Raw genomic sequence first — 14,098 nt, 5'->3', positions numbered from 1 at the left:
GTTTGGGTGGGGGGATGGGTGGGAAAGGTGAAGGGGATTTAGAAGCTCCGTTACAGTCATGAAGATGGAGTCACGTACAGAATTAAGTCCTCATGGGCACCTGGGTGGCTCAATGAGTTAAAGCCTCTGCCTTCGGCTCAGGTCTTGATCCCAGGTCCTGGGACTGAGCCCCGCATCGGGCTCTATGCTCCACGGGGAGCCTGCTTCCTCCTCTCTCTCTCTGCCTACTTGTGATCTCTGTCAAATAAATAAATAAATAAATAAAAGAATTAAGTGATCATATTGTACATCTGAAGCTAACACCATGTTAATTACACTTGGAAGAATTTGCCTAGTTTGACCATTGGCCAGGGTACACATTAGAATCACCTGCTGCTCGAAGAGCGCTTTGGTAGGTGTGTGGCCCGAGTATCTGTCATGGGATGTGTAACTTTTTATTAAACTGAAGTATCACCTTCATACAGAAAAGAGCAAAAAGTCTTCATGGATAGCGAGATGAAAGCTTAAGAGGGAAATCACCCTTATAAACAGGACTAGGTTTGGGGTGAGTGCTCGTGTGCTGATAAAAGCGTCCGGCTTCTCTCACGGCCCATAGTGTCTGTGAGGTTCACCGTGGCGGTGGCAGTTAACACTGCTTTTGTTCTTTTTTCAAAATTTATTTGACAGAGAGAGACAGACAGTGAGAGAGGAACACAAGCAGGGGTAGTGGGAGAGGGAAAGCTGGGCTCCTGCTGGGCAGGGAGCCTGACTTGGGGCTCAATCCCAGGACCCTGGGACCATGACCCGAGCGGAAGGCAGAGGCTTTACCCCACTGAGCCACCCAGGCGCCCCTTAAATTTTTTTTTTTAAGATTTTATTTATTTATTTGACAGAGATCACAAGTAGGCAGAGCCTACTATCAACTGAGCCACCCAGGCACCCCCGGACTGCTTTTGCTGTGTTTGAAGGCTGTGTCATATTCGCGTGCGAGTCTGAAACAGTGTGTTTACACGTCCCACCACCAATGGGCACTTGGGGCGTGTCAGGTTTGGGCTGTTATGAACTGTGCTGCCGTCAGTATTTCTGTACTTGGCTTTCTGGCATATACTCAGACGCACTTTCCCTGGACACACACGTAGGTGCAGAGTTGATGGGCCACAGGGTGTCTGAATGTTCAGCTTGAGATGGTAACAACAATTTTTGGAAGCAGTCTCCGACTCCCACACCCCCACCCATGGTGGATGGGAGCCACTGTTCCACACATTTGCTAGTTCTTGTACTGACATTAATTGAGCCATTTTAGGGGGCGTGGTAGGACGTGGTAGTGTCTCTGTGTAGTTTTAATGTGTTTTTTCCTATTGACCAAAAAGATGTTGAGCATTCTTTTCAGACACTCTAGGCCATCTGGAGAGTCTCTGTAAAATTTCTATTCAAGACTTCTGACAATGCCTTTTGCTTATACATCTTTTTATCTGCTAGAAACAGGTGCTTTGCTGGACATGCATGCATTGCAAATATCCTTTCCGACTTCATGGCTTGCACTCTCTTTTCCCAAATGGTGTCTTTTTAATGTTAGGGAAATGTAATTTATTAACATTTTATGGCTGGTGTTGCCTGTCTCCTATTGAAAGAAGAAATCAAGACTTTTCCCCCACATGGATATTCAACTGATCTGAAATCGTGTATTGAAAAGACTTCGCTTTCCTTTCTTGTTGCTTTGCAATTGCACCTCTGTCACCCACAGATCACCTGGATGAGTCTTGGCCGTGTTCTGCCAGTTCCCCGGGTGACAGGATCCCCTAATTAAGACAATCCGCCAGAAAGGAGATGGCCAGGTACTCTGCCCTCCCCTCTGGGCACCTGGACCAATGGTGGCCCTGGGTTTTAGCTGCACTGTCACTCCTCCAAGTCCAGTCCCCTGTGGCCTCAGTCCTGGATCATGCCAATGACCTCCTCACTGGTCCCCGGCCTCCGCGCTTGCTTTCTCCAGGCCCTTTTCCCCACAGGTGGAGTGAGCCCTCTCCTGTGTGACACCAGGCCCTGATGGCCTCTCCAGCCTCCCACCCACCTCTCCTCCCTTTGTGTGGGTGCCCAGCCCCCCGGCCTCCTTGGCCGCATGCTTCCCACAACTCTACCCTTCTAGGCCCTTCAACACGCCTCTGCTCCCACCAGCCACAGCCTCCTCTCCTTCCTAAGTCCCAAATGCCCTCAGGTTTCAACAAAGACACTTTCTCGGACCTTCCCTGACGCCCCAACCTAACCAGTAACTCGATTTCCTGTGACCATCTGCTTTGCCTGTGTCTCTTGCCAGATCTGGAGAGTGCCGAGCAGGTGGGGACTGTGGCCTCCTCGGTCTCTGCCATGCCCTGAGTCTGGGCTGGCACAGGGCTGCTGCTGGGACCATGCTTACTCGCTGAGCGAGGAGGCAGGGTGTCTGGCTTTACCTTTGCAGAGGAACTGCTGAATGACCTGGGTGCCAGCACTGCACACCTCCTGGGGCGGGTAGACCATGGACGAGGCGTCGAGGCTCAGAGTCTGCAGACACAGGGAACCCTCTTTATACGTATTGTCAACACAATCCCAAAGCACCTGGTTTAGTTACGAGGCTGTGTTTACTGTCTCCTCTGTCTTGGTCCTGCCACGTTCCCAGCACTTAAATAGTGTCTGGTGTGTAGCCAGCACATGATTCGTGTTTTTGGAGAAAAACATAAAAAGCGGGAAAATAAGGAAATTACAGGACAACATACAGAATAAGATTCCATGTTTGTTAAAAGAAACACTCCTACTCTCTCTCATTAGTATACTTACAAAAAATTTTGAAGAAATACACATCAAACTCAAAATGGTTTCCTCCAAAGGGTAGATTCTAGAGTACTTTTTATGTGAAATTGGAATTTTTTTTAACAATATGATCTTTTAAGTAAGAAAAAACCCCTAATGTTTATACGGGCACATATGCACCTGCTTACGGGTTTATGAGGCCCAGGAAACAGGGACCTGGTTCAGAAAATGCCCACAAAGCCATCCACAGCCATGCTGTAAGGTTGTCTGTTGTTTTTGTTTGTCTGTTTGTTGAATCGAGCCCTCCTGCCATCTGCTCACTTCTTTCCAGAGGCCTCCTGGGAAGCTACCTCAGCCCCTTTCAGGAGCCCATATCCTCTCTGCCTGGGACAGGTAGGCCTGCTTCAGGGGAAGGCCTGAGGCACCAGGCCAGAAGTGGCCGAGGGGGAAAAGCAGCTCAGACGCCCGCCAGCCCTGGCCAGCACAGCCCTTCTCCCTGGGGAGCCTGCCCTGGAGCACAGGATCCGACTGCCTGGGTCTGGGGAGCCCGAGAGCAAAAAACCCCATCCTGGGAGGCCTTACATAAAGAATATTCACCCACATGGGTCATACTGGTCACCAATAGTAAAGTGTGCTGGGTGCTGGGGCTGCACCACCCAGTTTGGTGGCCACGAGCCACACAGGGCCACGTAAGTTTACATTTTAACCGACTAAATTGAAAGTGAATTTAAAGCTCAGTCCCTCAGTGGCACCAGCCACATTTCACGTGCGCAACAGCCACACGTGGCTGGCGGCTACTGCATGGGACACACAGATTGCAGGTGTCCCCATTATCAGCAGGAGCTGCAGCTGGACAGCAATGCATGCGGTCATTCGGCCCTGGCGTCACACCCCAGTTTGACCTGTCCTGGCTGTGTGCCCTTGAACAGGACAGGTGACTTCCTGGAAGCTCAGCTCTATCAGTGTTCAACAGGCATGCTATCACCCAGTGGCAGGGCTGTTTGATGGGTGATAGGAGATAACACGAGGGAAAGACCTTGGCCTTAACCAAGAATGGCCATTTATGGTCTCCTCCTGAACAAAGGTGCCACCAAGAAGCTCAAAAGCTTTTTTTAAAGAGTGGATGGAAAGCACATCACTCTCAGAGCTCCTGTCAGCTGACTTAACGAGGGTTTCGGACTCAGTGACGCTGTGAGCTATGCGCTCAGGCACGGTGGCCACTGAACACGTGGGGCTTCGTTTATTTCAATATAAACAGGGATGCCTGGGTGGCTCAGTCAGTTCAGAGTCTCACTCTCGTTTTCAGCTCAGGTCATGATCTCAGGATGTGAGCTGGAGCCCTGCATGGGGTCTGTGCTCAGTGGGGAGTCTGCTTCCCTCTCTCGCCCTTTGTCCCTCCCCCTGCTCATGGGCACATGTGCATCTCTCTCTCTAAAATAAGTAAATAAATCTTTAAAAAGACTGTACAAGTAAACATGTACTTCCTTGGTCATGCTAGTCACACTTTCAGTGCTTGAGGGCCACATGTGGCTAGTGGCTACCGACTTGGGACAGCATAGTCACTGGACATTTCCATCCTTGCAGAAAGTTCTGTTGGACAGCACTGTCTCTGCAGCCTGCTCAGGGAAAGGAGCTGACCATCCTGTCCCTTGTCAGGCTGGCTGCCACAGCAGCAGGGATCAGCCCTTGGGGTCAGCCCCCTTCCTTTGCTGTCTCCATGCTCACCCACCCACTTCTGATATAGATGCTGCTGCTCAGCAGAGGATTCTGGGATGCTGGCCAGACTGTGTCATCATGGGTAGAGAAGTCCCTGTTCCAGAAGGCTGAGCTGCACATAGGTCAAGAGCATAGGCCCTCATTCAGACTGCCTAGTTTTCAACCCCACTCCGCTGTCACTAGCTGTGCGGCCCCTGGGCAAGCTCCTTAAACTGTCCAAGGCTCAGCCTCTTCACCTGCAAACGGGCCCAGCAGTGTCTGGCTTGCAGGGTTTTCCTGAGGATTCAGGGAACTGATGCAGGTTAAGCACCTAGCCTTGTAGGCAACAGATAAGGATGGGCCATCTCATCCTCAACTGTTAAGTGCCCCTGCCTTCCCTGAGCAAGCAGCCTGTATCCATGTGTGTTAAGGCCTGGACTGCAGACCCCCCAAAAACACATACATGAAGTTCTAATCCCCTGCACCTCAGATGCCACTGTATTTGGATATAAGGTCTTTAGAGAAGTAAACAAGTTCAAAATGAAATCACCAGGCTGGGCCCTAATCCAGCATGACTGGTGTTCTTATAAGAAGAGGAATTTGGACACAGGCCCATACAGAAGGAAGATGATGTGAGGACACATGGAGAAGACCGCCATCTACAAGCCAAGGAGAGAGGCCTCGGAAGCAACCAACCCTTGATCTTGGACTTCCAGCCTCCAGAGCCATGAGAAAATAAATCTCTTTTCAAGCCACTCGGCCTGTGGTACTTTGTTACGGCCACCCTAGCAAACTGATACAGTGACCCAGGAAGAGCTTGTCCCCCTCCCTGCTCTGATGAAACTCAATTTCTAAACCTCCCAGTGAGGCTGCTCTCCCCGTCACAGAGCTCTGGGCTCTTCCCAATCTGGACCCTCCAGACACAGCAAGCGCCCACCACATCAGATGCCCCATTTTTCCCTTAACACACCTTGTGCCGTCCACTCTGTGCTCTCCGTACTCTCCCCTGAATCCAAATGCCCCACTACCCGGGTCTACTACTCTAAAGCGAGTTCTTCTCTCCAGACCCAACTCAAACACCACATCTTTCACAGACTATCGACACCACCAGAACTCAGTGTCCTGTCCTTACTCCAGGAGCGTGTATTTCTGCCACCATGATGGCAGCAAGAGCCACATAATGACAACCGCATGACATCGCTCTCTCTGTGAGCTCCCAGGAACTGAGCCTTGAGATCTCTGACAGCCCAGCACCCATGACCAGGGCAGGCATTCAGGAACGTGCGGGGACTGTGGCCCAGAGAGAACCCCAGGCAGGAACGGCTCCGCACTTACTTCCAGGGTTCGAACGTGCGCCAGCAGCTGCGGCAACTTCTGAATGTCGTTCTCACTGATGTCAAGAGTACGTAAGCTTCGAAGTTCCCCCACGGTGTCTGGAAGCTCCTTCAGCTTGTTATCTGGAGAGATCCCAATGGCACAGCTCAACCCCCAAAGCCTCTCCACCAACTTCCTGCCCGACGCTGCCAGACTCGGGGCACGTGGGTGCCTCCCTCTGACCCCGGGATGTGCACAGGTCCCGAGACCTGAGGTTCCAGGAGGAAAAGCACAGGGGTCCAGTTTTGGTGACCTGGGTTCAAGTTCTTACTCTACCACTTATTAGCTGGGTGCCCTCATGCTCGGTGGTTCCCAGGAGGAGGGCTCTGTGGATGCTGGCCGAGACAGCCAGTGCCAACTCAAAGTCACAGACAGTGCGTTCTGGCCCCTACCTTTCACACTGAGGGTCTGGAGCTGGATCAGGTTCCCAATGGAACGTGGGAGATATGTCAGTTGATTCCTTTCCACGTTCAAGACCTAAGACAGGGAAAAAATGACAGGAGAACCCAGACGCAGAGAACAACGTCTACCCCTGCTTCAGGCCAGGCAGCATCTGGGCACCACACACATCTTTAACTCCCCTTGACAGCCCTGTGAGGAGGGCACCGGTTTTTATAATCCCAGGTGGGAGATGGGAACACAGGCTCAGAGTGAAGTCACGTGCCCAAGAGAGCAGAGCCAGACCTTGAACTGGTTCTTGGGGAGGACCCATCGTTTATGCAGACCACAGAATGCCCCATGATGGCCCCACAGTCCAGCAAGGAAGCAGCAGGGGACAAGCAGGTTCAGGGACGTGGGGGAGGCAGCATGCGACAGGGCTCTAGGAATCCCAGTTTTGGGGGGGGAAGGAAGCTGAGTTGCATAAAGGCAGTAGGATCTGCCCAAGGTCTCAAGGCTGGCAGCTGGCGGTGCCCAGACGGGAAGGCAGGCTCAGCGGATTCCGCAGGCCGCGCTCCTTCCCGGATGCTGCACTGTGAGGGAAGCAAGGCCAAGAGGCCGGCACGCTAAGTACTCATTAAACATTGACGCAATGGAAAGCTAAGCGGTCATGAAAAATTATGCGGCAGATGAATATTTAATGAACCAAAAGATGGTTAGGAGTTATTGTCAGGTATCCAAAAGTTACAAAATGATCAGTGCAACAATTCTATAAAAATATACATGTCCCCAAAGATCCTACACCTGGGCATTCACTGTGGCTTCCTAAGGGGTGACAATTCCTACTGTTCTGCCCCATGTTCTGTGTGCCCTGGGGCTAGCGAAAGGCATCCCTCTGGACCTCAACTTTCTCATCTGTAAAATGCAATGATGTCACCCACATAGTAGGGTTGCCTGTTCCCCTCATTTCTTGGTCTCCTCCACGTTGGAGGCAGGGTGCAAGGTGGGGGTGCTGCCCTCCAAGGACTATATCTCAGTCAAATCAGTAAAACCTTCCCGAGGAACTACGCACTGCCATCAGTGCTCCCGCGGCAACCAGCCAGGCCTGAGACAGGGGCCCAGAAGGTGGATGTACTTTGACAAGGAGGCCGGGAGGATTCCGAGGGACATTGGGGCTGAGAGAGGATGAGCGGCTCGGGCGGAGGCGGGATCTGCATGGAGAGGCCCGCCGCAGTGCGGCAGGAAGGCCAGAAGGAGTTTAGGAACTAACCGCCGGGAGAGGAGGCTGGGAAGCAGGCCGGCCCCTCATCCGGGGTCTGAGGGGCACAGTGACGAGAAGGTATTTTAATCTAAGTGTGAAGGAAAGCTGCTTCTTCCTCTGTGAAATGGGGCTAATGCTAGCACCTGCCTGACAGGGAGGCTGCAGGAAACCGACAGATAATAGGAGGGAAAAGCTTAGCTCTGCGCGGGCATGCGGGGGGCCACGACTGATCAGAAGTGGGAGGATGAGTCACAGTGCTGAATTCATCATTTCCTGCTTCCTCCCTTGTAGAAGCTCACGATGAAATCCCAAAAGCACATGCCAAAAATATGGTACCAAGACTCCCACAGCTCGGACTGCCATGGCCAGGGCGTCATGGAGCTTCCTGACGGGAAAGGGGCAGAGGGAGCTGGCACCAAGGGCGGCCCTGGCCAGAGCCCAGCCGGCACTCTCCAGGGCACTTTCTCACTTGCAGTCAGAGGCAGGTGTCCTGTGTCCTGCGGCCGTACCTGGAGGGCGGTCAGCTGCCCGATGTCGTCAGGAAGCGCTGACAGCTGATTATCGTGAAGATCCAGAACCTGCAGGAGGAAGGCAAGCGTAGGGGTCACAACAGTCACCAAGGGAGAAAGCCCACACAGCTCAGACTCCGGGGCCTCTTCCTGTGTCCGGTGTTGAAGCAACAGCAGCCCCTCCTATCCAAGGACGAGATCTTTCCATCTCAGCTCTTTTTTGAAAATGGGATACAGTTGCTTTCTTTTCTTTATCAATATTTATTTTTAGCTGTTGAGCAGAAACAGTATGCTATGAAACAGTATGCATAAATATTCATGTTAAACAGGAAAACCCTCACAGTGTAAGTACACACTTACGTGAAAAAAGACTATCAAATATGCAATAATATACTGATGGTGGTTCTCTGGAGTGTGAGATGACGGACATTTTTCTTCCTTTGCTAAACTGTATTTGCTAATTTTTTTTAACAACACAAATGAGCAAAAAGACACATCATGTATGCAACTACATAAATATGTTTCATGTACATACAAATAAAATAGAAATATACACAAATATAAAATATGTATTTAAAATGTATAAGATATTGTTTTACTATAAAAATAACGAGTGTTGGACTAGAATAATAAAGACAAGTAAAAACCACCCTAACTCCTACAAACCAGACTTAACTCAAAAAACACTGTGATGCCTGATGCTACCATCCTTTGCCTCTCATTGTGTGTACCCACTGTCACAGCTCATGTTCATGTGGAATAATCCTGAGGTCATAGGCCACATGTACTGTGAATATGTCCCAGTCCCTGTCCTGGAGACGCTAACAGGAGGAAGTCAGCCCGGATCACAGGGTTTTCACACACTGACCGAGTGATGCCTGGCATCCCTCCGGGGCGCCTCCTTGTTTGGGCCCATCGGTCTCCATGCTCTCTGTGAGCTCAGCTGCTCTGAGTTTATGCTTTGCCTTTCTACCTGTCCTGCAAGTTCCCATGAAGGCAGGGCCTCCGGCTGGTTATCTTTGTAACCCCACCCCACGCACGGCACTCAGGTGCCCCATCAACTGTGCTAACCCCGGCCTGACTATGAAGTTAGGCCCGCCCGGCATAAGCTTTAACAAAGGCAGCTTAGCTGTCACATAATACACCAGGCAGAGTCCCTGACCACCGAGAGAAGGGCCCCAGTACCTTGATGGTTATGAGACTCAGGAGGCTGCAGGATTTAGGGAGCAGGGAAGTGAGGTGATTCGTGTGGACAATCAACACCTGTGTGGGGAAGATTTGGGGCGCGTTAGCAGGAAGAGGAGTAGCCAGCAGGCCGCCAGCTCACTGCAGGGTACACCGCAGACCCCGCCTGCCCGCTGCCCTCTGCTCGCCCGGACACTGCCATGGAGGATGTGGCTCAGAATCGCAGAATCACCAAATGTGGAATCACATAACCTGAAAGCCTGTAATCTCAAGGGTGAAAGGGATCTTCGAGGCCTGATGCTACCTTCCATCCTGAGAAGGTCCCTGTGCAGCTGTCCTGATCTTAACCTCCCTCAGGGTCAGCACCTTCACGTGGGGAACAGAGAATAATAAAGTACTTGCCTCCAAGGGCTGCCGTACGATTAACCAACAGACAACGAGCACTGAGCCCAGGGCTGGCCTGGGGCCGAAGGCTCCATCCGTGCCATCTGTTGCTATTTTTATAGCACTGACCCCTGCATACAAACTTCCAGTGTCAAGGAGCTCACCGGGCTGTCAGTATGGAACACTTTTTACCTCCCTTCCTTAGAGAATTCAATTAGAATGCTCTGAGCTGTCTCCATGCAATGCTGCAATGTCTTTCTGAAAAATCATTCATTCCATTCTTAATCTCCGCTGGGTGACCAGGATGACGTAAGTACAGCTTTCATTATTATGAACAGCGAGGTCACCCCGCGTTTACTGAGGCAGGCCTTGTACCTGGCGCATTCCCGTCTCCATCTACCTACCTCCTGCCTGTCACTCTATTAATTCTCATGACAGCTCTGTCAGAGTAGGACTAACACTAGGAATGTCTTCATCTCACAGATGAAGAAACGGATCTAAGAGTTGGCGGAAGTTGCCCAACTCACGAGGGGCAAAGCCAGGATGTGACCCGGGACCGTTTGACATCAGACTCAACTCTTCCAACTAGGCAAACACTGGCTTCAAGCTGAAAGGGTGAGAATCAGGGAGAAGGGAGATGTCTATGCCAGGAAGACAGTGCCTCAAAGTCCCACTTGATTTCCAACAAGCAAACATGCAATAAACAAGCCTGTGAAAATGAAGATCCACGTTACCTTCTTCTGCAGAACTTTGCACGTTGCAAAAGCCCCATATGGAATCTAAGGGAATAAAAAGAAGAGTCAGCGCCTCCCTTCCTGCCGGTGGCACACAAGTGAGGGAGCGACGGGGCAGGAGGTGATCAAGTGCAAAATTCTCACGTGCAGAGCAGCGCTGAGCCGGGAGTGTGGTGCAGGGGAGGCTGGGGAGGAATGCTGCTGGGAGGTGGTCAGCCCTCCCCTGCAATCAGCTGGCAGGAGACTGCCCTGCCCGGCCCCAGCCCACACACCAGCCCCATCATGAGCTCTACCAGGGCAAAAGAAAAAGGCCGGAGAAACCCTGGTTCTTCCAGTTCCCTAGAACTCTGTGGGTGCATTTTCTAGACTCCCAATTCTCATAGACTATGTTGAGGCCACCAACCATCTCAATTCTTTTGAATAAGAACAAAATCCAAGAACACTTTACTCGACTAATGCTTCCAGTGTTTTAAAAGCCCCAGTCCACATCTGTCTTTCTTAGGGACATGTGATCCAAGATAAAAGGACCAATCAAATTCACAGCCAGAACACCAGCCCTGATTTACCTCCGAGAGCTCACACTTAGAGATGTCAAGAACGTCATCGGCCCCAGCTTCTTTTGCCTGCGAACAAAAGGAATAATAATAAAAAACAAAACGCCCTTGAAGAGCGGACAAACCAGCCAAAGAAACACAGGATCAAGGAGCTGTAAGAGACCAGCCACTGTCTGGTTCTGCGAGTCCCTTCTGCAGGTGCACCAATGACCTCTGCCTCAGTGGGGCTTGAGGTCCAGCACGGAACAGCAAGTGAACAAGTCACGACAACTGTCATCAGTTCCCTCAGGAGGGAAGCGCAAGGCACTCCTGAGTACCAGACAGGAGGCCTCACCGGCCTGCTTTGAGTCAGAGATCTCCTCTGGGGGTCAGGGAGACAGATGGGAGGGAGGGAGCACGCGGCTGGTGTGGGGGCAGTGTGGAGCCCAGTTCATGAGGGCAGGGGCGGAGATGGACTCAGAGGAAGCCCAGTTTCCCTCACCAGACACATCTGATACTCTAGGCGTTTCCGAGCCTCTTCACTGGGTTTCCGCTTCCGGAAGAAGAGCGGCATTCTTTCTTTCTCGCCCTGGAGTAATCTTCGGGATTCTAGGGCATAGGAGAGAAATCAGGGCCTGGGGAATCTGTCACACCCGGGACAGGCAGCACGCTAACGCAGAACACGGAGCTGATCTGCTGGACCGTGTCATCCCTGATGGCAGCATCTGCATCCATCTCAACCATCCATCTGGGCCGCGAGCCCCGCAGAGCAGGTCTTTCTATGGATGTCCTTTGAGAATGCATCAACAGACGGGACTGATCAATCACTTCTAGTTCCCAAAACACTGTGAGAGTGGCATCAACAAGCCAAACATGGCATCAGCTACATCGTAAGCAAAGAGATCTCTTAGTTGAATCAAAACTCCAAGGCAATCCTCAGCTTACCACCTTCACAGCTACCGTTGCGTCTGATTCTCACCACAGCCCAGTTTAAAGTGATATTGAAATGGACACATGAGCTCAGTGATCTGGTTAGATGGCCTGGATTGTCGCAAAAACCGTCTGGAGCTCTGTTCTTTCGAATGCTGACACTGTGGGGTTTGCCCAACTACTTCATGCTTGGATAACTTAGCACTTGCTAATTACAGTGTCCTGAACTCAGAAGCCAGGTGCTTACTGCCTACCCAGCACCTGCAACTCGCAGCGCAGATGAGGGTCATCAATGGGCCCAGGAAGCAATCATCCCGGGACGCTTGCAGTTAACAGCCCAGGCTTTGGAATGAAATGTAACCGGGTTTATGGAGGTTCCTCAAAAAATTAAAAATAGAAATACCCTACGACCCAGCGACTGCACTACTAAGTATTTACCCGAAAGATACAAAGGTAGTAATCAGAAGGGGCACCTGCATCCCAATGTTTACAGTAGCATTATCAATAATAGCCAAATTATGGGAAAAGCCCAACTATCCACCGATCGATGAATGGATAAAGAAAATATTCTGTATACACACACACACACACACACACACACCCACACACACAACCACATGAATATTACTCAGCCATCAAAAAGAACGAAATATTCCCGTTTGCAATGATATAGCTAGAGTATATAAAGCTAAATGAAATAAGTCAGAAAGAGACTAATACTATATGACTTCACTCATATGTGGAAATTAAGAAACAAAACAGATGAACATATTGGAAGGCAAAAAGAGAAAGAAGTAGACAAACCATAAGAGACTCTTAATGATAAAGAACAAACAGGGTTGATGGAGGTGGGTGGGGAAGGGGTTAAATGGGTGATGGGTATTAAGCCCTTGCTATGGTGAGCACTGGGGTTATATGTAATTAACGAATCCCTAAATTCTATTCCTGAAACCCGTATTACATTATAAGTTACTAACTAGAATTTAAATTAAAAAATTGAAATAAAAAAATGTAACTAACCATGTCCACCAACCATGTCACCTCTGTTCAATCTCTCTGAGCCTCAGTTTTCTCATCTGTATAATAATCTTACCAATACCTGGTTCTGGGAGGATCCAGTAATTTCATCTATGTAAAACTCATAGCACATTACCTGGCACATAATCATTGCTCAGTCAACTATCAGCCACACAGCACTATACATCTAACAAATGACTTATTCAGGGCCCACTACAGCTAGGGAGAAGATGCAGTTGAAGAAGATACAAACTCAGTCCTCAGGGGGAGGGCTAGAGATCACAGGTCTCCGCCCACAGGGGCGTGGGCAGTCTGGGGAGCCTGCCAACCTGCAAGCTGGCTCAGGCACCTCTTGTCACCCCACCTGCCAGCAGGGATGGGGATTAGTCTAAGAACAGCCCTCCCCCATCCATCCCTGGTGACAACTTCCTACCCTTCTGCTTCCCAAGGACTACCCCCGCATTCCCTCCCCAAAGTCCAGCCCTCCCACCACGTTCCCCACAGTGACCATCCCTTCTCCATCCCTCCCATAAGATCAGCTCCTCCCAATCTGCTCTCTGAGGTCCACCCTTCATCCATTCCTTCCACCGACTCCAGCCCAATGGGAAGAACCACACCCATTCTCCCCAGGCTGGAGTGGGGAGAGCCCCACCTGGCTTTGTGGGTGGACAGGTCCCCAGTGCTCCTTCCCTCGTGTGGACCGGAAACTAGGCAGATCACTCGGAGGGCTTGGTCATGAACACCAGCTAGCAGACCACCGGACATGAGCCCGGACGGAGCCGGAGTCTGGTTTCCTCCAAACGCAAGAGCTGGGGACCGAAACTCAGAATCTCAGAAAGTCATGCAGACAGGGATGACGAAGTCTGAGACTCTGAGAACAGTATAATTTGGAAATAGGAGTTAGATCAAATTTAGATCCGAATAAAATTGTTTCCATGACAAAAATGCACATATCACGAGGGAGCTAAAAGGGGACGCGGGGGGACCCATGGCCCTAGGGTCTCGGAATGGGGGTGCGGACCCCTTAGGGGAGGGGCGGGGCTTTCCGTTTAGGCTACAGGGACCAAAGGGTGACCCTCATGATAAGAGAGAACAGAGAACAGCGGGGCCCTGGAGCAGCCCTCTCTTGCCTGCCCCACCCCCAGGCGAACCTCCCCGAATCCCCCCAACCCCCAACCCTTCCCAACCCCTAGTTACAACTCACCCGGAGCGGGGTTCTCCAGCCGTCAGCCTCAGGCACCTGCCCACAAGCAACATGGCGGCAAGGGCGTCGCTGGGAGGCTGGGCGGAGCCAACAGGTCTCGCGAGAGTCGTGCTTTCCAGCTTATATCCGGCGCC

At 51.1% G+C, this 14,098-nt stretch overlaps 1 protein-coding gene across 2 annotated transcripts in view; it reads right to left on the bottom strand.

Moving 5' to 3' along the window:
* Positions 1–14,021, bottom strand: part of LOC111146149 (leucine rich repeat and sterile alpha motif containing 1) — a 38,667-nt gene extending 24,646 nt beyond the window's left edge. For both annotated transcript variants that reach the window (XM_022501570.1, XM_022501571.1), the window contains exons 1-10: positions 13,965–14,021; positions 13,413–13,569; positions 11,316–11,422; positions 10,847–10,903; positions 10,281–10,325; positions 9,163–9,240; positions 7,978–8,046; positions 6,222–6,306; positions 5,791–5,912; positions 2,424–2,514 (exon numbers count right to left, since the gene is read on the bottom strand). In XM_022501570.1, coding sequence (XP_022357278.1) covers positions 2,424–2,514; positions 5,791–5,912; positions 6,222–6,306; positions 7,978–8,046; positions 9,163–9,240; positions 10,281–10,325; positions 10,847–10,903; positions 11,316–11,387 — 619 coding nt within the window. In that variant the 5' untranslated portion in view covers positions 11,388–11,422; positions 13,413–13,569; positions 13,965–14,021. The remainder of the gene's footprint in view (positions 1–2,423; positions 2,515–5,790; positions 5,913–6,221; positions 6,307–7,977; positions 8,047–9,162; positions 9,241–10,280; positions 10,326–10,846; positions 10,904–11,315; positions 11,423–13,412; positions 13,570–13,964) is intronic.
* Between the last annotated feature and the right edge of the window lie 77 nt (positions 14,022–14,098).

Source organism: Enhydra lutris, unplaced genomic scaffold, assembly GCF_002288905.1.
Source record: "Enhydra lutris kenyoni isolate GAN:26980312 unplaced genomic scaffold, ASM228890v2 scaffoldscaffold13, whole genome shotgun sequence".
Lineage (NCBI taxonomy): Eukaryota > Metazoa > Chordata > Mammalia > Carnivora > Mustelidae > Enhydra > Enhydra lutris.
The sequence above is the reverse complement of the archived record's forward strand: the minus strand, read 5'-3'. Positions and strand labels throughout refer to the sequence as shown.